This window comes from Apteryx mantelli, chromosome 5 (genome assembly GCF_036417845.1).
Source record: "Apteryx mantelli isolate bAptMan1 chromosome 5, bAptMan1.hap1, whole genome shotgun sequence".
NCBI lineage: Eukaryota > Metazoa > Chordata > Aves > Apterygiformes > Apterygidae > Apteryx > Apteryx mantelli.
Window position 1 is genome coordinate 37059220 of NC_089982.1, and position 27927 is coordinate 37087146.

At 34.8% G+C, this 27927-nt stretch overlaps 1 protein-coding gene across 1 annotated transcript in view; it reads right to left on the reverse strand.

The window, feature by feature from the left end:
- The window catches only part of LRBA (LPS responsive beige-like anchor protein), a 376211-nt gene that overhangs the window by 267535 nt on the left and 80749 nt on the right, over window positions 1–27927 (reverse strand). The window contains exons 31-32 of the mRNA XM_013951635.2: window positions 13067–13131; window positions 1037–1145 (exon numbers count right to left, since the gene is read on the reverse strand). Coding sequence (XP_013807089.2) covers window positions 1037–1145; window positions 13067–13131 — 174 coding nt within the window. The remainder of the gene's footprint in view (window positions 1–1036; window positions 1146–13066; window positions 13132–27927) is intronic.

Genomic DNA, 27927 nt, shown 5'->3' on the forward strand with positions numbered 1-27927 from the left:
ACATGCCTGCTATTTCACCACTGCAAAACGGTACTGTAGATACCTTACAACATCTCTGTTTGCAGGAGGGGGTAACTAGCTCTAGATGAAGTGCAGATATGTTATTAAACAACGCACAGCTTGAATCCTGGGGTCAACACAGATGACCTTTAGAACATAAGCACTGTCTAAGACAAATATGCTTTCATCTTTGGGGAGTATTTTTTCAAGTAAAGATTTAAGAGAAAAACAGTTTAGAAATACGTTAAACACAAATGTGCCTTCAATCTCCTAATGCTTCTTTCTAAAAACAAAACCACAAGTCGTATCACATGTCAGAAGAAAGACTAAGTACTCTTTAAGCAGAATATTAGTGAATTTAGTGAGATTTAACTTTGTTTTCATTTAAACAATGCAATAATTAAAGCACACAGAAAGGAGCTACATGAAGTAGCCGAGATCCAAAATTGGAGGTATGGCCAAACTGAGTCAAAAAAAAAAAAAAAAAAAAAAAGGCTTGAATTTTTAGTATAAAAACAAAGACCTATATTTCATTCTAGAATTCCTTAAGTGTGACGAATACACAAAAGCAACAAAACCACATTAAGGCACTTAAAACATACAGGAAATGGTTTTAGAGCCAGATTAAGTGAAATAGCAAACTATACAAATAGAAAAAATTGTTTCTTGTTTTTCACAAAACAGGCTGTTATAATTTATCTTCAGTAAGGTTTTTTTTTCCTCAGACTTACATCTTGACTGTGGTGCTAAACAGCTTAAATCCATACAGTGATATTTGCTTCCAGGAAAGGAAGAGCATTGGTACGATACAATTCCTTCCCCCACAAACCATTGTCTGCAGATTCTGACAAGTTTTGAGCTACCCTGCACGGCCTGTCCTTCCATCCAAGTCAGCAGCAGTAGTGAAGAGTCAAAGCACACAAGGACTGCTAAGCACCTTTCAGGACTGAATCTCCCATGCCTAAAAACTAAACCCAGCCCTGGAATCCTCAGACATATTGGGTCTGTTTTTGTTTTTAAAGACTTTATTTCTTACCTCAAATTCAGCATGCCGGTGAATATCCTCTGCTCTCTGTCTACTCAAGATAAACTCTGCTTCATTAGCCACTCTTACTAAATGGTCCTTCATAGTTTGACTCAGTAACCTATGGACAGAAAATTTTTAAGAACTTCCTTGAGAGAATGAAATCCTAAAATAAGAACTTATAATACATATACAAATATTTTGAGCTCTGTTCCATAATACTGACTTATATTAATTATATTATGTTTCAGTAGTGAACAAAATTATTAAACAAAATGTAGACACTTCAGTCATTTGTTTTACTTGAAATACACATATAGACTGTAAGAAAATCACATACACAGAGCACATGTTAAAGAAAAATAAGCAATTTATACATATAAATATACACAGTGAATGCCCAAATGTAACTGATGTAAAGGCTAAATGAAAAACTGAATTTCACTGAAGTGCAGTTTTCTCTCCAAACATAAAATCAGGATTCTACATTAAGTATACATTTAAGTAATATTTTCAGGATTCTAAAACATCCTTAGTCTCACAAACAAAATGCTAAGACATACATTGTTCCAGCTTATGTGCAGAATAAAGCTGTAATTCAATCTGAGATTTCTGAGGCCTTCATAAACCTTAAGAGCACACAGCTTGAGCAGTTTATAAATGGCAGCAAAGCTGACAGATTGAATTACAACCTAATTATTCTGGGAGTTCATATATTGTTACTAAAAATATTCATACATATTCCTTTTTAATTAGTTACATTGGGATTCATAAAGTTAAAATTGGCTATACAGGAGCTACTCTGTTTTAGAAGGTTTCAAGAGGTACACATTTCCACAGGATCACTCAGAGTTACACCAGATAAATCCATTATATTCTCTACTGGTTAGTTTTTCAAAATACCTGGTATTATGCTATAAAATAAACTTTTTGTAAGGCTTTCAGTTGCTAATGTAGAAAAGAGCAGCAGGACACAGAATCACTTGTTTGCCTTGCAGGTATAAACCAAAATACGTTTCAACAAGTCCACAGAGTCTATTGAGACTCTTTCTTTACAAACCTAGGAATTATCATGCAAGACACTTCTAATGTATACGACTTTAATTTTATGAACCAGAATTTATTGCTTATCTAAGCTAAGGCTCTGTCTGTCTCTATCTACATGTTTGATAGTATGACCCTCAATGCTCTGCTCTCTCTGTTCCTGTCCAATCCACAATCCTGCACTTGCAGTAGGCTTGCAAGTCACAAGCCTGCTTCAGTAAAAAGAAAACCAAAGTCAGGAAAAAACCTGAAGATGAGAGATCTTTGTTCATTGCTTCTTGCAGTACAAGACCAGGAAAGCTGTAGCATAAGAGCTAATGAGACCATGTGAGCATGAACCAGTTGGTTGAAGTCACTGGATCACCATTTCCATGTAGATGAAGTCTTGTAAAAAAAGAAATGTGCACAATTCATTGTTTGAAGTATGACTTCATTCTCTGTTTTAGGAGGACCATATAGAAGCCACTGCATTAGGACTATATTTTCATTTTTCTCACTCCTTCCATTTTTAAATGGTTACTTTTGGAATAGAATTAGCTATTGATCAACAAATCTATAATTTGGCTAATTTATCTGCATACATTAGCGACAACTTTTTACTTCCAAAAACACGCAGAACCAAAACTGCTGCAATGATGTAACTTTGATTTTATACTTTTTCAAAGCTTAAAAATTAGGAAAATAAACTAGTTAAGATGACACTGCTCAAACACTGGAGGGGTGTGGGGGGGGGAAAGAGTGTCTCTAGTAATTTACAGCAGTGTTCAGCAAAACATAAATCCCTACTAATGAACCAGTGAAAAGAAACTTGGCAGAACCAAGTTTCACAGTCATTACATTGTGGCAGATTCCAATCATTTGATTCCCATCTTTCTCCAAGATACACAGTGACACATTCAAATCTAACATGTAGGCATTTAAATAAACATTTTCTATTAAGCTAAGGACTTTCTAAAAAATATGGGGACCATAAATACTGATATATTTAACAATTTGCATCAACAGTTGAACAACATCCCATTATTTGTGCTGGGTTTGTCAATACCAATTCCTTTTGTTAACCTGATCAGTCTAGGAAAAATACCAGTCATCCTCTAAAATGCCCACCTGTGTTGTGTTCAGAAAAGCAGACTATATAATGAATAATTGTTTTACCAATTTATTACATAGATTTTCCTTTTCATCTACTAAATGTAACCAGTAAACAGTCCAGCACATGACTGACTGTACATTGGCAGTTACTATGCATTTGCAGAGATGATGGATTTGTTCCAAGCAAGGAAAGAACTATATTCCCTCACAGAGGAACAACATTCTCAAAACAGATTAGAAGTCTACCCAATAAAAAACAAATAGCTTTTGAGCATCAGAAGCAGCTTGCTTTCCTATGGATCAGTTGTCATGTTTGTCACTCCCACTTCTCCTTCCTAATCCCACACACTTTCTCATTTTCCCTATGATACCAGGCCAGCATGGCTAGATAAAATTTACACACATACCAAGCACACAGCTGGCTCCTGACAATACATTTTTAAATTTACTTGCTTTTCCCCAAAGGAGCAAGTAATTTGGGTCTATTTTTTCTTTCCAGCTATTTATCTTCATGAAACTCATGGAACTTAACTGTTTTTGAAATTTCTATCTCACTTGCAAGTATCTTTGGAATTGGCCAATATGTTCAAAAGAACGGGGGAAGACAGATGAATAATAACTACACACTTCTCATTTCCTTAAGTTACTAGCCAAAAAGCCCTGAATCAGAAGAGCCAGCAAGTAAAGAATTGACAAGATGTCTTAGATTTATGACTCTCTCATACACTGAGAAATTTAAGTGAAATAATCGAAGTTTATATATACATATATAGAGACACGCATATGTATACACACACACATTAAAAAAAAAAACTTCCACAATGAATAACGTATTCTTAAAAACATGACTTTGTAGATATTTCCTAGTTGCATTTGTCATTTTGGCAGCCAAAAATTCTTAAGGCTAAGAACTAAGGAAAAGTCTGAGCTTAGCATGAGCACGTATCAGTAACTTCAATCTGTTTTCATATAAAAATTTAGAAGCTTCACATTATTATGTACCAATTATTATACAACTACTTACTGCAAATTGCAAAATTCAGCCTCTACAGATCTTCAGGAGGTGAGGACAAAGACTATTTACTAATATAAGTGAGGCCTATGTAAGATAATGTACTGGTTTATACCACATGACAATTGCATTCATTATTTACATTCAATAACCTTGAAGAGCAAATTTCAATCTGTTTTCGGTCACCTTTTTCAAATACGGCATAAGCTTAGTTTTACTTTCTTCTAATAATGCTTATATCATTTTAATAACAATTCAGATTTTATCATTATCTAGGTTTCATTTGGATTTTATCCTGGAGAACAGTATCCATACACATAAAAGAATACTCAGGTTTATGCTTTGGCTTTACCACCATGTCAAACTTAGCCAATTAAATATATATTTATACATATATGTAAAGGTGGCACGATCTAACAGAGGTGCCCCCAGTTATTATAAAAATTAGAGGCAAATATAAGCTCTCAGCATCTCTGTAAATTAGCATACCTCTGCTTAGATGCCTAAATGAAGTTTTAATCAGCTACTTCTGGACATCAATTTTGAGAATCTTGACAGCTATTTCTTTTCCATTTGAAACAACAAAAATATTGTTGAACATAAATTTTCTGAAGTGTAGCCCACTGCTTGCAAAACTAACAACTGTTTGCCAGCTAAGATTGCTACTGAGGCAAAGACAAAAATCTCACTCTTTCAAAAGTATTAGCTCAACTCCAAACTACATAAAACATGTTTTGTGCATATGTGAATGGCTATAAACTGTATTAACTAGATCAGGTAAGTTTATGAGAGGGAAATGCTTTCTTCCAAAGTAGAAATGACAAATTCAGAAAAATCCAATTCTCCTCATTAAGGCAGTAAGTACACTTCATGGATTTAAAGAATCATAATCTTTCTTTCTGGTACCTGCTCTAGTCTCCTACACAAAACTGATCACACATTTTCCCTAAAGTAGTTTCTCCATAAAATCTGTACCTTCAGTCTGAGCTACAAAATAGCTTTTAGAAAGATGAACCCCTCTCTTTTAAAAGATTTGAAGAGATTTTATACCATGTTCCCCCAAAAGAATTTTTTGTAATAAGATAATTACTGTCAATTTTTTAAAATTTCTATTTCTTGTCTGCTTTTAGCCTATTTTTTTCTTCCAACGACTAGTTCCTAGTCCTCTTTTTGTTAAATAAAAAAATCTGTCCAAAACTACTTCTTCAGATAAATACTTTTTCCAAGGTGAAAAGACAGCTTTTCACCTCTTAAATAGACTGATTTTCTCACCTTCTTTGAAGTATGCGCACCTAAACTGAAAGAAAAACTTCAGTTTAATATTCTTCTTACTTGTGTTTCATAATCTCTGTATATGTACCCAAGGACCAGGTCTGCCTTCTCATATTAATAATCTCACATGCCTGTTAACGTCTAAATTTGTCAGCGTTATTAATTACAAGATGCTGCTGAATGTGGTGATCTACACCCCTTCCTTGAAAGATCCACCTTTGTTTGGCTTTGTTTACAGAAAAGTTATTGAATTAACATTTTTTTAATCCTTAACAGGAGAAGAGGTGTGTTTGGAGTGAGGATGGACATGCTATGCAGTGGTTCGACCACAGTATCTATGTGTAAAGACCAGGGACTATGGCATACCAGGCCTACTTGTCTGCCTTCATTGCACACCAGATTCAAGGTCTCAAACAGATTCTTCTTTGTTTGCCTAAGCACTTTTTTCCAGACTAAAGTATTTCATCATGTGAGCAACTTTGAAAAGATGAGCAGTCTAGTAAAAATAGGCAATGGGACTAATCCCATGCTGGAAGTTAAATATATACTTGCATACTTTACCAGGTCAGGAATGAAGTGCTAAACCATTGAGAGATGGTGTCCCAACCAAACAGATTATGTATCTGGATTTTTATTGGGTTGGAAAAGAAAGCTATGAGAACATGAAAATGGCAATCTTTTTACTCTGACACCCAACTGCTGAATGCTCAGATAACTCAAACTTCTCTACACAACAAGCAAACAGGAAAAGGTATAAGAGGAAAAAAGTGGAACAGAAAAGATGTGCATTAGAAGAGAAAGTCAGAGATGGATAAATTCTGGGTTAGTGTTTCTGACATACAACAATTATCAATTTTAGTTAAAATACAGCAAAAGCTTTACAGGTGACATTTACAACTGTTTAGTGATAAATCTCTCAAAGTATTGCAGAGAGGGATTATGAATATTCCAGATGCTGCCATAACAGAGAACTCTGAGATAGCCAGGAAAGGAAGGTAAAGGTAAGCTTTCCTACTTGTACTCCTCATAAACCTAGCATATAAGAGATTCTCTTATTTCAAAAGGAGATATGTTTTATAATCGGATACACTCTATCTTTTATGGTATCTGACCGCTCAACGTGCTAAGTGTTGGAATTACTACTGCCAGAACGTTATACAATTGCTTTGTAGAACAAGGATACTTTACAGATATGCTGTTCAACCATCAAAAAATATAGACAAGTCCATAAGGTCCTAAACCTTTGAACACATTTATTCCCCTTAAAGTAGCAGAGGAGAAGAAAAAGCAATGCAGAACCACCAAAAAGCTGTATTGGATGTGCAACAGAATAAACCTTAAGAGCACTCTGAAAGGATAGCTAGGAGGGGACACACCAATCCAGTATTTTCTAATTTTGGATAGCTACTTAAAACATACTAACACCTAGTGAGAATTAACATGAGATTTTGTTCACATCTGGGTGTGACTGTATGATAGATGATTTTCGAAAATCATAATAATAGTAGAATCCCTGAATACACACTGAGTGTAGTATAAATATCTTGTTGTTACTCTTGCACTATTTTATGTTTTAAAAGCATTTTATATAAAAAACATTTAAGGAGTCTCAGGCACTCAGAAGTGGTTTATGATTTTGGTTTTTTATAGAACCAGCAAATTAATGACATATTCCCTAAAGCAAAATCTACCTTTGTCACATACATACACTCCGAAGTTACTAGCACCTCCAATAATAAAAGTTTACATTAATTTTTAACCATTAAGATATAGTTCTCTCCAAAGTGCTTCTGCTTAATCATTAAGTTGCAACATAGTTCATATGTTTCCAGTTACATAAAGAGATGGAATTTAGAGATGATCAAACAAAACTCAGTGAAATAAAAAAGTTTTAAAGATGGTTGTGTATGTCACATAATATCTCAGCGTGCACATGCACACACACACACACACAAAATCATGTAATGTCAAAAACCCTGACTCAAATCACTCATCCATCTCTTTGACTTATATCCAGGCTGTAATTTCTAATTTTCAGCACATTTTAAACATTGTTTAGTGTCTAGCCTAAACATCTTTTGTGGTTCAAATTCAGGCATTAACAAGGCTGCTTCTACTATGAAACCAACAAAACAATAAAAATAAAAACTTGGAATATAAATCACCAAAAACCCCGTTTATAAAACCTACCACTTACATAGAATGGGTTGTTAAAAAGCGAGGAAGTGTGGAGAACACTTTTTTCTCCCACAAAACAAGACTAAAGTGCAGGTCCTACACTATCAAAAGCTCAAGACAGAGGCTGCAATAAGGGAAGCAGACTGGTGGTAATCAATTCTAGTTTGGACATGACTACATTTATCATTTTTTTCCTGAGCCTTTTTTTGTCAGTTATGCACAGAGGTATAAGTGTGTCAGTTATCATCCATTTTTTCATTAATAGCTATATTTTTCTAATTGTTTTCCATCACAGTAGTTGCTTCTATGGCAACACATTCTCTAACGTTCATTCCTTGAGAGTGACCACACTATTGCAAGTGAAAGACAATTGAACAGGGCAGCCTACATCTGTCCCCTATTTTCCGCTAGGAAAGTGTGTAAGTAATTGGCCAACTAGTTTGATTGCCAACTATTTCAATATTAAAAAATATTTGCATCTATGACCAGTCAAGAGTAATATATACAATTGAAAAGAAGGAACAGCAGGTGACATATGTTGAAATGCTCTTAGTGCAGTTCTTTTTTTAAAAAATGCTATAGCAATACCTGATTATAGCATTGCTGTTTTTATACCACTGGATGTTATGTATTGGGGGAATACTATCAGTTACAACTGCTTATTTCTGGAAAGGTTTGGAGTTTTTTTGGTTGGCTGGTTGGGGGGTATTTTTACTTTTTAAAAATATTTGGTTTGTATGCTGTCTGCTTCTCTCCTTCTCCCAGCAACTTTTTAATTCAATGGATAATTCCAACCAATCTTTTTAATAGAAGGTTCGAGTTTCCCAAAAAATATTAATTATAGACAAGTTTTACATCCAGTAGAAGAAAAAACTCCTTGTAAGTGTCCTGTTTAAAAAAAAAGAAAAAAAGAAAAAAAAGAGGAGCTGAACTTTACTGAAAGCCAGACAATCCAATATAGAAGGAGAATCCTCCAATATGAGAGGAGAATTTTTATTAGCTTTCATTCCTTATTAGACAACAGAGGATCTAGCCTTCAGAAAAATGCCACAGAAAAACAAAGTTCATTAGTTCTGCTTCTCCTGCATATACTTGTGAATCCTTGGGTTTTGGCTTGTTTGTTTTGATTGATGATTTGAAAGGGAGATGGTAATGGGAAGAAAATTATACACATATTCTGTTAATTTAATGAGGTTTTCTTTTAACCAAACTATGCTTATGTGAGAGTTTAAAGCAACTAGTCTCCCAGTGTTCACTTACAGATGCATAAACATGTATGTATTGAACACATCATCTAAATCTTTGGATGACTAAGAAAACTGTGTGCATTTGAGAAAATTAAAGCTAAGCATGTCCAAGAGTCTCTTCCACTGAAAGTCTGAAAGAATAATTGCTGCGGCATGCTTAGGAGACTGATCCCTCAACCCCTGCCATGCCAAACCCATTATCACCCCAAAGGGGATAATAACTGTCATGCCTAGTCTCAAGTGCGAGTACGTTTGTTAGTGCACTGACTGATACACAAAATAAGGTCTGGCATGAGAGATGTTTCACACTAAAATGCGCTAATGAATCAAAACGACAGGAAAGAGTTTTAACCTTCACGGAGCCAAGGAGTTGTTTGCTAACTAGTCAAGTAGAGGAAATAACAATCTAACAAGGAAATATTTGTATACCCAAGGAAGTAAAACAAAGCTTTTTCCAGTTCAGAAAAATAACTTGACCATCTTCTGCATAAGGAGGAAACACGCTTAGTTTCAAGCTGAGAGATAAAAAAAAGTGTATGTCTGGACACCTTGGAAGCTGTCAAAGGAGGGGACTGGCAGCAAGAGCTAACCAGTCACACCAAAAGGAGAGCTCTAGCGAACAAACTTGCTGTCGTCTGTGAGCTCTTGGGTTGAGGCTCCAATAAAGACTAACCCTAAAGGGTGAACCCAAAGGCAAAAGGCAAGTACCATGGCTGAAATTGAGCCTGGCAGCAGTTGAACGGGCTAAGGAAATGTCTCACAATCTACACCTCTGCTGCACATATGGCATTGTACATTGGAAAGCAGTGGGTACAGGCAAATTTGTAAAAACATTTCAAAGAACATTAGTAGTATTCCCAGACATTATAATAATAGTGAATAATACTTATTCACTTTTATTAAAAACAGATACATGTTCAACATAGCATTGTTTTGAAACTCACATTCCCTTTCATACACAGAAAGATGTGATTTTCCAATACCTGCTACTTTAGCTTTTCACTTAACACATTCAGTACCTTGTTTCTCTAGACATCTTTTTCTTTTTTTTAAGAGGAAAAAAAAACCCCTAAGTTTGTCTCCCAGCCTTCAAAAGATTTCACATGTGTACTTCAAATATAGGTAGGTTTACTGTTCTGTATTTTCCCATACTAGTCGCTTGCCTGGAGATTTTTTCAGTTCTCAAAATCCATAATTTGACTGAGCACATACAAATCAGTTCTGCTATACGTCTGCAGAGAACCTGACATACCTGGGAAGCCTAGGAGCAACTATATATGTAGCACATTAGCGACTTGCAGCAATTATATGTAGAGCATTAGTGACTTGTAAACAAGCATTCAGCCCAACACATCCTGAATGCAGTGTACACTGAATAGACCTTGTAAGTCCCAGAGGCAGACTTTCTGCACAGATTTCTGTTCAGGGAATCCTAGCCAAAACATGGCAAGCCTAAACATAAAACTTTCACCTGGTGTGGGGTAGAGAGACACATTCATACCTTCCACATAACAATAAAAAATACTTTTGAAAGCAACTATAAGAAGAGATTTAGATCTCTTCTAGATCTTTCTCTTCTAGAAATATTTCTAGTTGTCTTCTTTGCCACATAATATTCAGAATACACTTCAGATTAAAAGAAGCTACAGTCTTTGATATCTTTAAGACTAGTCCAAAAATGAGTAATAAACATCAGGAATAAAATCCTGCTTTACAAAGGTTATGGGATGGCTAAGCCTTTTTCCACCAGGAAAGCAGACAATAGTGATCCTGTGATTCCACAAATTTCAGGCAGTTCTTCCAGCCCTTAATTTCATATTCATTCTAACACTACGCACGTTATGGTACCCACAGACATTCCTAGTACTTACTTCCTGCAAGTCAGTACTGTCCTCTCGACAACCACCTTGTCTTTTAGACAGATTATACAATATTTACGGAAAAGAATTAAAAAATTAATCTATTAGCATATGATTATGCAGTTGAAGTCTACATCACTGTTATTTAGCTATTTCCCTTTTTAAGTTATAATTAAAGAATCTGAGCTTTTAGAGTTGCTAAGTTTATAATGTTATGGCAAAAATACATAAAACAATAACAAATACAATAAAAATATAGAACCTGGAATGTTTTAGTACAGTGTAAGTATGCGTGCAAGAAAAATAATGTGCAACCTGTAAAAAGAAAAGAAAAGAGAGGCTCTGGAATGTAGTTCATGCCATATGAGGGATAATGGTTTCATTTTAGCGAACGTTGAAAAATCCTAAAGCACCACCAATTCAGCAATAACTTTAAATGATCCTATAAACAGCAATGGAGAAAAAGAACTAGATAAAAGGAGGCATATTTAAGAATTGAATCCCTTCTCCCTATAATGACAGTTATGTTCCTGCTTTTTTAAAAACAGCTCTGCTACATGAGTCAGGAACAAAATGAAGTAACAATTACTTAGATATTTTTTGCTAACCAAAACCACACTTTTCAGTCTTCAAGAGATCATCTGTGCCTGAGACAACCGCTCTGCTAAGGCTAGCCCATAAGTTATTGATGTTGATGGAGGTGGGGGAGTGATTCCATCTGTGTCTGTGATGGGCAGTGTAGGTTTATCAAGGAAAATGGTCAATCCCGGACACCTTTACAGATAAAATGCTCTCTGAAAACTTGACCTGGACAAGCAGAATAACTACTAGGGGAACTGCTGCTTACAATTCAGCCTCAGTAATGGATTTGTTAATGATAATCATCTTACTCAGATGAACCTTCCATTGTGGTTTACATGTGTGTGGGATCTCTGCATTATCTGTGCTAATAAAACATTAATCAAGGGCCAAATTTACAGCAGGCACTTCATAAGTGAGGTCAAGACAGGTCAGCCTCACATAATAGGAAACAACTACAAGCTAGATCTTAACACTGTAACTGAACACCGTTGTTACTTTACCTTGGCCCTTGGGATCAAGACTAGTAGCAAAATGTTTTTTTCTGCCTCAGAATGGTGTTTCCCCTATCATAAACCCAAATACAACCATTAAAATGGTCATTACTTTGGCATATCTTGACAATATCTATGCATTTTAGAAGAAAAATCTCAAATAGCTACTCTCCCTCATCCTAAAATGTTAAAAGGATAATTATATAGCATTTTAGTTTATGTGATATATCTCAGTAAGGCTCTCAAAACACCACCAAAAACACCACCACCAAAAACACCACCACCAAAAACACCACCACCAAAAACACCACCACCAAAAACACCACCACCAAAAACACCACCACCAAAAACACCACCACCAAAAACACCACCACCAAAAACACCACCACCAAAAACACCACCACCAAAAACACCACCACCAAAAACACACTTCCGTTTTTCATTCAGTAGCTATCCTAATCCTGTAAAATTGATTTTCTACTGAGATTCTTACTAGCTTAACTTACTTACTAACAGAATTTAGGTTTAGAAGATGGCTTTTCTTATAATGCTCCTTAACTAACTCATTAAGACATCTTCAAAAAATCCTTTAGGAAAAGTAAATATTGCTCTTAGTCTGCCTCAACAATCGATTCCTAATGAATAAAATATTGATGGTTCTGAGTAGTCACTACAAGTCAAAGAGCACAGCCTCATCACCTGCTCTGTCATTTTCTGTAAGTCCCAGTAAAATACACACATATCATTACTGATAGAACATTTAACTGAATTGCTAATATTAACAGAATTTTTAATATCTTTAAAGTAAAGCTCTTTCATTCTATTTTATGAGGTAGATAGGAAATAAATGAGCAAACTAGAATCTAATTTTTAAGACAAAGGCTTATCTTACAATTCCTGGTTAAAATGCCTTCCAAATATCAATTCCCTTCTTCAAGAGATTAGCTGAATACAAATTATAGTATCAATGTTAACCAGTGCACAAGAACAGGAAGAAAGAAAATCCACAACACACTCGTAAGTGAAACATTTAATGGTACTAAAAAGCATCCAGATTCTGAAAATGCCATAATTAATATTAAAACTAAACAAAAGTATTAAAGAATGTGAATTTAAGCTCATAAAACTCAAAGGAATTGACACAAAAAGAGAACTACATTAGGGATCAACAATATAAAAAAAAGAAAAATTATTTTTAAAAAAATCTCAAGCCACACAACTTTCTGAAAGCTAGGACAGAGGAGCTATCAAATATTGTGACTTACCTTCCCTCATTGACAAGCTCAATAAAGGCAAGGCCAGCGTTCTTTTGTATAGAGTTCTGCCACTCCTGGAAAAACAAAAGAAAGCTAGTTGCATGAAAAGAAGAAAAACAAGCAAAAAAGCAGTGTCAGCTAAAAAGCTATGCATTTTCTTTTCAATTCTGGCAACTTACACCACCCCCAACAAAACTATAAAGCACTTATCAGGCTAATCGGTAAGAAAGCAATGCCAGCAAAACAGTATCATTCACTCAAAATTAGTTATATTCTTTGGAAGGGAGAAGAAAATGCAAAAACAACCCACAAATGATCACATCTTTTTCTTTCACTATGTTATGCACTAATTCTGAAATTACTCTGAGTCACAGATGCACTTTGCCTTAACGAACATTGGAAAAGCTTGAAATAACTCTTCCATACTAATGCAAGGCTCATTCTTTAGATATAGATTTTTTTGATGGCTCAAAGTTTTATTTTGCATATATACCCGTAATCTTCTCGAGCATCATACACTCATTGCTCCTCCAAAAATCTACTTTATCAAAGGAACGCTGGAACACAACCAATCTAGATGACCTATCTCTGGTGTTTGTTTCCCCCTTTGAAAGCTCAGGAGAAAGGAGAATTGGCTAACAAAAACACAATGAAGATTTTTAATTCCACACTCAATAGGAACAAATTAATAGAGCAAAAAATTAGAGCAGCAAGTGTGTGAACATTGCATTTTGGGGGAAAGGTGGAGTCATTTGGACAGAACAGACCAAATACTACTCTTAGTTTAAATCAGTCCTAACTGTTTTTGTTTTCCTTGTACAGTAACTAAAGCATCTTTCTTAATCAAAAACAATAAAACGTTTCCATGTCAGACAGCTGCCTTAGTTTCATATGCTCTTCCACATCAGCTTTCTTGATTTTTCAGTCTTTATAGTACGAAATAATAATCCCAGTGATCATTCACATCAGTACTTCTATCAATGTGGTTCTTAAAAACCTTGTCAGCTCCAAAATAGGCAAAAAATGCAAAACTGCAAATATTTCCTAAAATCACTTTCAGACTTCTAAACGCAAGAGTTTTTAGTTTCCCTTATCAAGAGAGCAGGTTCTTTGCCGCTCAGTTTTGCAAACTGCATTACCCCTCTCAGTCAGTGACATGAAGGTTTGATCATACACATACACACACACAAAAGTCAACAGTATGGTGTTGTTTTTTATTATACATATTTCCCTCACCCCCAAAAAAGATTTCCAGATTTCACACACAGGAAAGGGATTTACAACTCTGATCTCTTAAGGTTTTAAATGTTCCAGGCCCAACATTCTTTTACAATTTTTAAGCTGCAACACTGTATTACAATTTTGAAGCAGTCAGAATTAAGAGTACAATAATTGGAATTTGTGATGTATTACTCCTCATGAATTATAAATACATTTCATTACTTTTTATATAACTAGTTTATATGCATTATTAGGCAAGCAACATTCCAAATATGTCAGCTATGTTCCATTTACATGTTGTCACATATGACATTTTCTCTTTCTGTTTTTTTTTTTTTTTTTTTTTTTTTAAGGCTACAAGGGTCATTGGCTTGCACTGCTACATGTCTTAATAATATTTCTCCCACCATCCTTCCTCCAGCTCTCCCCTATTGCCTTCTTATTGCCACCATTACGTGGCTTAAAGTGAGTCTGTAAGAAGGCCGAAATAACATTAAGAAGCATTTATTTTTATTAGAAAATACCTTTTGGGTCCTAATATTCTAAACAAAATAATCTAGGCAACTAATACTCATAATTGTATTTTAATGTAAATCAAGTTGTAAATATTTAACTTTGTATAATAATAATTAAAATAATTCTCTGTAAGCATAAATGTGTGAAAACTCAAGAAAAGCAAAATAATTTTCTTCTATTTATGACATCTTCCATCTGTTGCTCTCTGCTAGTAATATATCTGTCTGCTCTTTAACAGAACTCAGCACCATACTTGAAAATTTAATTGGTGAAGATAGAGGTTGCCAAAAGTGAAAAGAAAGTGCATTTTTCATGATACTTTTCAGCATTTTTCTCTACATCACAGACATCATCAAAGAAGGTGTTAGTCTAAACAATTTCATAAATCACAGCTGAATGCACCCGAAAGCTAGTTTTAACAGTTGAAAGAAAAAACTAATGGTCATCATCTTTCATGATCCATTCAATATTTCCCCACAGTATATGTTGCCTCTCAAACAATTACACTCAGTATGCATATTGCATTATTATATCAACCTCTTAGTTATCCATCTCCCAAAGGTATTAGGGAAAAACATGTTAAAAGCCTCAAACTCAACCACTAATGCAACTAAATAACTACAAAACACATTGCAGCACTTTCCTAAGGAAGGACTGTAAGGGAAGATCAACAAAGTCAATTATTTCATACCTGTTCCAAGCTGTACTTAATTGACCATCGTTTCCTATGGCTATAAATGTTTAGTATCCGAGAGACAATCTCTTTTTAATGCTTTTGGTCAATGTACAGTGTATAGTGAAACGGGAAAAACCTAGAAGCACTAAACACTATCACAAGTGGCTACAATGAAAAATAAGCATTGCAAGGAGACAAATAAGAAATCACATTACATTCAAATACTTTGTCTTATGTGGAAATTTCTTAGCTCATTATTATTTCACCTACTCCTTAATGGAATCTGTAAACCCTTTCGTAAACACTCTAGATACAATGCAAGTACTATATCCTTTCCTGAAACGGTGTTTTAAGCCTGGTCTGAATTATAATTCCATATGGAGTAACATATTGCACTTCCCAAAGCTTCAGCACAACCCTCCCAGAAGCAAAATTATATCCCAATCCTTGATAGCACCAACTTTATATCATCAGCAAGTTTCATTAACACACTCTCATTGAGTACACAAAGATCATTAAATGAAAACATTAAACAGTGTGGTCTTAAAACCACCCTTTCAGAAACTAACAATCTCCCTCCAGCTTTATATTATGACCTAGTGTTGCCCCATTTGAGTCTTCTTTTTTTCTTTTCTTTTTTTTTAAATCTATTTTACAGTTTGGGGCTTGTTTATTTTTCTAATTCATCTCAATTAATGATCAGTCATATGACAGTAACAAATGCTCCACAAAAATTCATATAAATTACTACCACATTTCCTTTGTCTGGGAAATAAATCTTGGCCAAAGAAAGCAACCAAATTAGTCTAGCAAAACAATCTCCAGTAATTCTGTGTTCCATCTCATTTTATTTTTGCTATATCCGCAAGAATACTTATTTCAGTTTTCAAATATATTTAAAAGCCTTTCATACTACAGAGGTCAGCTTATGTGGTATAAATTGATCCCCTTTTTCCCTTTCTTAAAAATAAGCTATGTCTCATATGGCATCATTACATAAGGTTTTTTTTTTAGAAATTCTGCACTGACCTCTGCATTTTCAGGTGCCAGATCACCACTTGTTTCTTCCATTTGTTGTTGGCTCCCTACTCATTCCTAATATCCTTGCTCAGAGGCAATCCTTAAGGAGGTGGTTATTTACCCACACTGGCCTGAAAACCTCTTCCACAAGGAGCAGCTAGCAGGAGCCAGCTACAAAACAAACAAATGGAGGTGGTTCTTCACACAATGGATTATACACCAGTGGATCACAGTCACCATCACCAAAGGATGTTGTGATGACTAAAAGTTCAACAGAATCAAGAGAGGACTGAACAAGTTCACAAAGGAAAATTCACTACTATTTACTAAATATACAGAAACTACATCCAATTCAGGAAATACCTCAACTTGAAAATAACTGAAAGAATGCTCATGGAGGAGTATCATATACGCTTGTCCTATTTTACTCTTCTTGTGCTTCTCCTTGGGTCCAAAGTTGAAGACAGGAGAGGTGATCCCTTTATCTAACCCAGTATAGCCATTCCTAAACTCTAATCAGTCAAATGCCTCAAAACTTGAACAAATGCCAAGAAAATCTTGTTGATAAATATTTTTGTTGGTTTGGGGTTTGAAGTGCTTGCATGTGTGCAGTGAGTGTATATATCTTCATTTTCATACTTCAAGGAAAGAAATATAATCGTATTTCAAAAAATTAACCAAAAATCTATATTCTTAAAACTATATAAAAACATTTGTACATCTAATTCATCAACTGGACTAATTGCTAAACAAAAAATGCATCTTGACCAGAATATTCAAAAAATTTTCCAAGAGACGAAGACTGTTCTATTTTAAACCAGCAAACTGTACTGCCACTTTTATTTATAGGTCTCATATAAGGTTATATATACACATATATACGCATACCCCTTATATAATTCACCTGATAAATTTATTAAAAATCCTTTTAACAAGGTTAACATATTCCAAAACTAAGAATTATATCTAATGTTTGAAATTCACATTCATAAGTAAGAAAAAAAAAGATAGTAAATTCTTTGCTAATCCATCCGTCTCATAAAGCTGGTGGAGTTTCAGTAACTTACTTCGATTATGAAACAAATGGGAAGGATGACTTCAGTACTGACAACTAGGAGTAGAGCACTAAGGAGCAGGATGGTAAAACGTGTGAACATATGTCTAAGAGACATATTATATCCTAGACTAAAGGTCAAATCTGCATGAAAAACTTGCTCATAGAGAGATATACTAATCTTTAAGTGCCTAAAGTAAACTATCAAGAACTTTTCAGCAGTGTTTGCACTTGGTGTCACCACTCTCTCAGCACCACATCTACTACAGGCTTGAACAAACGCAGCAATAAAGAACATTTAGCTAAAAGTAAATTATCTCAGCTGGGTTTTTCATGATTAAAAAAAATTAAACTCCATGTTAAGCAGAACATCTGCAAACAGAAATAATTTTCAGAGAGTTGAAGCACACTAATTATTTTAGAATACAAAGTTCCATTGAAAAATATGAAAAACGTGGCATGGAATTATGGAAAACCATGCCTAGAAATTCCATGCTCTGTTTTAATATCAAAATTAGCACATAATAAGCAATGCACAAAACAGCAAAATTATGTAAGGATGTGACATATTTCAATACAAGAGTGACAAGAAAAAATATTTGGAGAAAATCTTATTCTGTACATATGCAAGCATATCTGAACCCTCAAATAAAAATAAAAAAATAGTAACAGAAGATTTATCAGAAATGAATTTAGATAAAAAATAATTTCATGAATAGAATTTTACATGCTCCTTTATGTTCTGAAGTATGTCCCTGCAGCTGAACCTTGACGATTACAAGGAAAAAAGATAGCTTGCAAAAATATTTACTACTATCACAAGAATTCAGAACATTTTTATTGAGAGAAATCTGATCAAATAGGTTTGGATTTATAGAAATTACACAATAGGATGCTACCCCATCCTAAATAATGGTTTGTCTATGAAAGCTTTAATGTAGTATCAACCTAACAAAGTCAAGCTCACTAATCAATACAGAGGTTTTGATTTCAATAAGGGTGATAAAAGTTACTCTAATCCTAGCCAGCTACAAGCTAGGTACTCTCAACAGATAACCCAAGCCAGCTACTCTCGACAGATAATCGTCATTAGGCCTCTATCAGGGTTCCACATACTCAGGCTGTACAAATGTGTCTTATTAGTACATGGTCTGTCTGTTTGGCAACTCCAGTCTTAAGACAAATGGCAGCTGCTGCCCTTCAAGGTCTGAAGTCAAGTCCTTAGGGAATCCAAAAGCCCAACTGCAAAAAGCAAGGCCTGTTCATTAGAGACTGCTCCAGGGGAAACTTGCAAGGCTGCCATTAGAACTATATAAAAGAGCTAATTATTTTTATAAGACTTTAAAACTATCAAACGCACTCAGTTACAACAAAAAGTATTTACTGCTGGCATTCCATTAAAAAAACATTGCTTTTTGTCAAAAAATCAGTTAGTGACAGTACACAAATAAAGTCTTTGTATTAAAAATTTTAAGGAGTGTTATAGGAGAAAGTTGTGTAGAAATTAACTAGATGAGATAGAAATTTTTTCAAGTGGAAGCATATCACCGAGGTTATCGAGGTGTGGAAATATTCAAATACACTCAAATACAAACTAACCAATGAACTATAAAGGTGGGTTGAGATAGTGTGTGATTACCTGTCCCTGAAAAGGACAAGAAATTCAAGAAACAAATGAGTTCAATGCTGCAAAAGTGACTGAGAAGAACTCACAACATTCTTCACTTGTTTCAAACCTATGCTGTTAACTAACAACTAAAAATGCTAATGAAGTACTCTAATGTATTGATAAACCAGTTAAAAAGGCACATGGCCCAGCTGACACCAAACACCAAGACTGAGCAGAAAAACAGAAAAACAAGAGTAAAGTGTTTAAGTATTTTTCCTTCAATAAGACATAGAAACAAAGGTCATAATAATGATAGTTACTTTCATAAAATATACTCGGGGGAAGAGTTGGAATGTTATTTTTTTATTCATAATATTCATAATCACAAAATTGTTTACTATTTTAATTATGAAACAGAATCAAAGTTTCTTGTGCTGAAATATTTTTCCAGCTGCATAGCATGACAACACTGTTTGTATTGAATTCTAATGGTAAAACAGATCACTCCTACAGAACATTTATTACATAGTATTTATTACAAATCTTTAAAAAGTGCTGTATGAAATTCATTAGTGTTCTTTAATCAATTCTTGGATCAACATGCACATTAGCTTCCGACAGCCTAATTCAAAAAAGCAATTACAACCCTAGTCCTTATGTAAAAGGATGACAGAAAGCAACTATGTTAAACCAGTTAAAAAGAATGAAAATGTAAAGAAAACAGATTAGGAAAGATTTATATCAATGCCTAGTGCTGAAGTTAATTACAACTAACCCAATAAAATAGTGCCTTTATTATTGTACAACAAGTAATAACTTTAGACGCAGAAAACAGAACTCTTTGCTGACTTTCACATGCTCAGTTCCACAGCACACTACATTAAGAATTAAACAAGTAGTAAATAAGCCATACAGAAACAGCAGTTTTTTAACTAAAAGCAGAAGACTCCCCTGCTGTTTAACCATTTGGGGTGTTCCATGTGAACAGAGCTTCCTATAAACTGGTATTATGTTGTTATGTGGTAAATGCCTTAAATTACCTTATAATGAGAGTTTAATTTCAATGCTTAAAGTTTGAGTTCAAGTCACAATAAGCTTTTATAGATTCTGAAAATAAATTATACACATGTAGAGCTGGATTAGTATGCATACAGAAGTACCAGGTTGTTCAGTGAAATACTAAATACAACCTCTCAGGACAATGCACTTAATGCATTTTACGCTCTGAGATTATTTTAGAAGTGACAAGATTACTGCCTTCTCTCCCACTGCAGAGATCTATCATGAAATATACAGTATTATGAAAGACATAGTACATAAAATATTATAGCACATACAATGTTTAACCATTACATACCTCCACAAAATCTTGCAACAAATCCTGCAGTTGTCATAATTCACAGTGATATCAAATATTCTTAAAACAGGGTTTTAGTAATTAAAAACAACTGAAATCACTTAATCAGAATGTTCATACAAAATTTTGAAAATATAACCGACCATAAATACAATATGATCAGTAACAAATATCAGAGCATAAGCTGCCTATCACCAAAATTCCTAAATTTCATTTTTATGTTTTGTTTCAAAAAAGTATGAATAGGTATAAGAAAAACACTTATTACATGCCATATATAGTGATCTAACACATGACTTGATGAGTAAAATTATATCCCCAGAACCAATGTTACATTAAGAGGAGACAGGTAAGTCTATGCTAAATTCCAATTCCTCTGCCTTCCAGGTAGAGCAACAAACTGTAGAATGGGGAAAACCGAGAGAGTGATCACTGATTTCAGTTTCTGATGGAGGAAGCAATCCACCTGGTCAGCCTCCCTCTTTCTCCCCCCACCAGCAGGCTGTTGCCATGCCTCCTCAGGACAGGACACTAAGGGTCAGCTCTGAGTTCCTCTAGCAGCAGACCTTTTCCACTGCAGCTTCCTCTTCAGGTTCTTTAACCATCAGCTATTGTCAATACTGAGATGAAGAACAGTAGCTAGAGAAAGAATAGAAACAAATCTTGAAGAGAGATCAAAGTACCAAACAATTCCGTAATTATGTAGAAATGGGAAGCAAGAAAGTAAGTCAAGGGAAGTGAGTCAGAAAAACAAAATTGAGGAAAAGGGATGACGCAAGATGAACAAAAGAAAAAGATGGGAATAATCAAGTGGTGGTGGTAGCATCATTTTTTTCTGAGAATGGAAAGCAAATTGAGGAATAGCAAGAATATAAAAAGACAACTGCTTCTTGATTTAAGTACTTTGTTGCTTGACAGTGAATTTGATTTTTGAGTTTTTGTAAAACCAATGCAGGGGGAAAAAATGTCTCCCAAGGTAAACTACTAATTACAAGGACAAGAAAATCCTGACATCCTTGCTGCTGCACTAGTAGTGACAGACTGAACCCACCGACAGCAACATCCACCACCACCACTAAAACAACAGCACCATTAACGTCAGATAAGCTTTAACTAAATAAATTAGCACTCAATAATATACCTGGTGAATACCATCTTGGAACTGAAAACCCCTCTATATTACCCCTTTCCCCAAATTTAGCTTAGTTTTAACTTAAAATCTTACAATGAATGCACACAAATAATGAATGAGGTTCCCACTACCATCACACCTTTGAGTGAATGAGACTTAACTATGTAAAGCACTCCCATCTTTTCACTCAAAAGACAGGATCTCCAAAGCTGTCCCTCATCATTCCTTTTGGCAATCCTCTCTTTACGCAGATCTTTTCTTAAAAGATTTAGAAAAGGGGAAGCTAAGTCAAATCAAATCAAACAAACAAAAAAAGCCCCCAAAACCCCAAGGCGACTAGACTACTATGCGTCTCTTCCATTGCACTCCACTTGCATACTACATTCTCCTCCTCAGCCTGAATCTGCCTCCTCCATTTAGACTATTCAGATATCTCTTCCAAAATTACATGACACCCAACATCACAGGCTCTCTTCTCATCTGTCCCTATGTGCTCCTACAATAATAAACATGATAAATAATAATTTGCTCCTCCCAGTACAAATCCTCATGTGCATTTACCTAGTAAATTGTTTAAAAAGAAAAACACAAAGATTTCTGTTTAGGTAAAAATAAACATCTTAAATATTCAGAGGCCCCTGATTCAGATTCTCCTGAATTAAATTTGGCTCTAAACTAGGATCTTAAACTAACAGACATGTACCTCAATATAATATTGTTGGTTGAAGATCTGAATTATGAGGTTGAAAAACCTCATAACCTTAAATAAGTTATCTCAAAACATTTATAGAAAGATTAGTAAATTAACAACACCTTTGACAGAGACAGATGTTATCCCAGTTCCACAGACACGTAAAAAGGTACAGATGAGTTAGAAATATGACCAAAGGTTAATATATATATATACACACGTATATGCATATATACACACATTTGTAACAAACTTAACAGTACCACTACACACAGCTTCTCCTGTCATAACTTTCAGCAAACAGCACTGCTCCCCATATCTTGATTTTATTGAACAGTCTTGTTTGGAAACAAAGAGAGAGAAAAGACTTAGTCTACGAGAATGAACAAAAATGTTCATGTATTTGTAATTAGTGTAAAATCACAGGCAAGCGTTGCCATTCTCTGAACTTTCCATAATCTCATATCCATTTCCTCCACTAAACCTCTTTCCATAGTCTCAAATTAAACAGGCTAGCTGTAAAACAGCAGGGTGTCAAATTAAAGCACACTCTATTTTCCGAGGTCTCCACACTTCGAGGCCGACTTCCTGTCAGGAAGAGTCCCATTTCAGTGCAGAGTCCAATCAGCAGGGAGCTCACAGAATTAAGTGCCAGTTGATATTACTTTGTTTTGCATTTACCACCCATGAGAATACTGTTCAAAGCTCCAGTTATAAAGTCAGCATGGTATCATCCTTCTGACTAGACTGCCAAGCCACAGGGTGTGCTCTCACTGCACACAACTCACCTTAAATGGTGGTGTTTTTTTAAGTCCTAGTGTGCTGGTGAAGCAACAGGATGCCTTTTTTCTTCAGAGCGTCTTGCTTCTGTAGCTAAATTATGTTCCCTTAGTACTGAACATCTGCAGCAGCATACACTCGTGGAAATGAAGTCGTCCTGTTCCCCCAACACACCCCCAAGCTTCACATTTATGTTAGATAGCCCACTCTCCTCCTCGAACATAATAATTTATTCATTAATCATAGAAATTCTCAGCAACACAATTTTAAATTTTAAAGGCTAATATTTTTAGGTGTAGTGGACATGTTTTGCATTAAACAGATACAAACACCACCTTCTGGATTCCTGACCAAATTCAAGCAATTTTGACTTGATAAAAGAAATTTTCATAGTAGTAGTCCATAATATCTGAAAAGCCTATAATACAACTAACATAGAATTAATTTCAGGAACCAGGAAAACAAAACAAAATTTATTTTTTCCCCCAGAACTTTCCTATAGGCAACATTTGTGCTTTAGTAAAATGACCTTAGTAAAGTTCACCTCTCTCTCCATGTGGTATGGCAAATAATTTTCTAAGAGAATTTTTGTATTTTTTTAACCCTATATTCTCTCCATTCCTCTATCCAAAGTCTGAAAGTCATGCTGACTTAAAGTGTTTTGTCCTTTTAAGAGAAATGATGCTTCATGTCCACATCAAAATATTATTGCCTTACTACGCATATGTATTTGGAACTCCATATATTTTCTCAGTCTAATATGCAGCACCATCCCAACTTCTTTATACACACATACATATATACATCTTTTTTTGTTCAAACCCATGAAGCTTACAACTCCTTTCCAGAAAACAGCCATATAATATAAAACAAAAAAACACTGGTTCTTTCACAGCACACTATTATTCTCAGTTTGCAGCTTGATATACCCACTTGGTATATTAGTTGTACCTGCTTTTACTGAATGCCTCAAAATAAAATTGCTGAAAATTGCACAGGGCATTTTTGATGGGTCAAAAGTAGGCCTAGTTAAAACAAGTTTTATTTGGAAACCATTTCTATCTGCTTTTGAGGATCATTTATTTCTAACATGCAAAAACATCAACTCCATTTAATAAAAGTACTAAAAATAATAGATATTCTTCCAGTTCTCTCATACTTAAATTTAACATTCCATAGGTTTTGCCCACCTTAAAATTCTATGTTATACATTTCATCTCCAAACTGGGGAGTGAGCAAGCCTTTAAAATATTGCCCTAGACTAAGAACTGTGGTAAGGTATAAGCAGCTAAACGCAGAGTAGTAGCTCACACATTCTAACTACAGTAACCACTGTATAATATAACAGTAAAGTGCTCATTGTATCATTAAGTCAAGAACAGAGCACTTGTTATTCATGCAGTACTGATAAATCATTCCCAATACATCTAACTTACTCTCATACTTAAAGCAATAGCAAGGGTTAAATTATACACTTTATTGGTTTGTACTTCTGAGCAAACTGTCAACATACACCCACTTCACGGACTTCTGAATGAAACCATATTCTATCAGAATTTATTTTTAAAAAATTTAGCCAGTAATGGACACAAATGTTTTAAACTTCCTATCTGTAGGCCATGCTAACAGTAAACATACCACATTATTCTTGAAGCCAAAAACTACACCTCAGATAAAAGACAGAGTTCAAACATATCTCAACTGTAGCAAACAAAAATGGATCTGAGAAGAAATGTGAAACTTAGTGATTATGAAAATTTCCTTGCAGGAAACTCCTACACAAACACGTTAGAGTGGGTCTCCAAGCAATTCCATGGAAAGCAACAGGTTAAATATCACAGGTGATTATAGGTGATGTTTCAAACAATTTAGAAAGCAACAGGAAATCAAAGTAGGGGTGAAGTTCCAAGAAACACAGTTTTACACTATCCTGGAGTTTCATACAGAATGTATGTATTCTAGTTCTGAAGGCATAAAGTCTACTTGATACTGCCTAAGACACAAAAAAGATATGTAATATATACACACACACACACACATATATAGCTAATTTCATGTGTAATTTTGTCATATTCCAGTTCAGAAAAAAGGGTTTTCAAGCTGTTTCCATATATTTCAATCTTATCAGAACCACATTTCAGACAGCTATCTACCAAACTGATCTCCAGTTTCACATGCTTAGAAGGTATAACATAATTCAATGAATGGGTGGCAAAATACTCTCAGTATAAGTTATCTATTCATAATTATTCCAAATACTCTACCCAGTGACTTATACCAGAGCATGAAAGTTGTCAATAGATAATTTCAGTGCTCAACATGAGATCCTTGGAGGTGGAGGAAATTTGTCCAGAACCATTTTATGAAATCTCCCACTAAGGAAGGAAAGAAGCTAAACTATGTGTAAAAAACACAGATACATCAAGTGTCATAGAGAATCCAAAGGTTCTAGAGATTTAGATTTGATATTTTAACTTTGTTTTGTTAGAAGGAAACTTAATGACCAAATAGTACTAAACTCACAAACAAATGCCTGCATTTAAGGTGACCAGATTCCACACATCCCAAGCCTTTCAGTCAGTTTCTCCAGAGGAAATCCTACTGACCACTGCTTGAACAGTTCACTGTGTTAGTATCAAGTGCCTTTCAATGCAGGAGAATGCAAGAATGCACGTTTGTGCATGCCTCCCTGCGACGCTACAGAAAAGAACTAAAGTCTTCATACTTCATAACCAAACAAGGAGATTGCAGCTGAGGAATACACAGACGAATCATGATGTTGCTTTTACAGACAGAAGGAGCTTACTTTCTTCCAAAACTGGAGTCTTCCGCATGCCAGCTGGATGCCCTTAAGCCTTTTGACTACTAGTCACTCTGAGAGGATCTGTCCAAATTTTTCCTCTGGCAGTTTATTCTCCTTAGTGATAATAAATATTACCTGAAACATTAATTGAAACTTAAGTCTCCTCTAACACAGGACAGCACTTTGATAACACAGCCATTGGCTATTCTGGAATCTGCCTTCCACTCTCCCTAGCTTTGACCAGAGTTTCTATCCTGCAGAACTAAGTCATTGTAGATGAAAATACATATTACAGGGGAAAAAACAATAGCAACAACAGTTTTTGAAGAGGAATAGTTTATAATGTAAAATCATTGCACTGAAAATATCTTGATATAGTTCTAACATACAACTTAACAAACATTTTCTGACTACTTTCCATGCAACAGTATCCTAAAGAATGGGATAAGAATCTTCCAATTAGTACAGCAATTACACTGGCCACGTGATATTTGTCGTAAAATAGCAGCAGGAACGTTCCTACTACTGTCTGCACAGCATTTAATAACATTTGGCAATCTCAAATTTTCAAAGGTTACCACTTACACTCTATTACTAATATGCCTAGCTCCACTTGGTATGAAATAGGTCTGAGGTGGCTTCAGAATCTAAATAATCTGTAGCAGAATAAGATGACCCTAAATGCTCTATTTCCTTCCACAGCCAGGCCATCTCTACAGAAAGCTAGGTTGGAAGATGCTCCTCAAATCATTCTCAAAATAGCATAAGCCAATTAATATGAACTCTTTGGCACACTTGTGGGTGAAGTATTTTTCTGCGCATCTCAACAGAGTATCCTTATTCTGAACTGGAAACTTTGAACACATCTTAACACTGCAAAGCAAGTTAGAAATAGAAAGCAAAAACCTACAAGCATGATTTATTCAACATCTTCCCCTGGACTTGCCAATTTAGTTAGACTTCAGGAAGCCCTTTTCTTCTGTTTTTATTTGTTAAGGTCTAAAACCCTTTCGTTTGCCTAATACAGTTATGTTTTTATCCATTTTATCCTGAGAGCAATTTATTACTGAAGTTCCTTTTTATTCTAAAACAGCTACAAACAGTAAAAGTAAAAATTCTATTAGCAGAAGTTCACACAGTATAAATGATAAAACTTCCAATTCCTGACATGTGTAGGTATTTTGAAATGTGAACATACAGTATTTTTTTTTAAACCAGAATTATGCTATCCAGTAAGCTGTAGAGAACAAAACAGAAAGGTACAGCCATATTGGTTCAAAGAACAGAATTAAGTGCTATAGATTCTAAATGGCCTTAAAAGGAAATTAGAACATACACTGAAATTGGTATAAAGTCATTTGGCAGTTAAAAAAAAAAATCCCACAGAATTTGACTTCTGTATCAAAACATATGAAGTTATTAGATCATGGATCTAAAGGATCATTAGATCCTTTTTAAACTCATTTTCAGCTACTAGAACACAAAATAATTACAAGGAAATACATTTTCTTGATTTAAAATGTCATAATCTAAGAGGTGAGGCATATATAAAACGTACCAAACTGCATCTGTTCTCTTCATATCTAAACCAGGATAGAACTGCTAGAATTTCAGTGCTTTGGTTGATCTCAGCTGCCATGGTATCATCGTGGCCTAGCTCTTTAGATAACCTAGACCCAATTCAATTAAAACTTCATAGTTATCCATCACATCAAATTGCATTTGAAAGCAAATTAGGAGCCAGTGCAGATCAGAGAGCATCAGTATAATGTGTTCTCTCTGCAAGTAACAAACTGAAAACCAGCCATCTTTTGCATCAGCTAAAATCTCCAAGTAATTTGAACGCTTACCACATTTTAGAACACTCTAAAATTAACAGAATATGAATAAAGATAACAAATGGGGTTTACTGATATAAAGCTTGCTTTTGAGCATAGGATATGCAGACAAGTCAGGAAACCCTATAACATTTTACAGACATTTAACTCCTGGGGGAGTGGGGCAAAAAGTG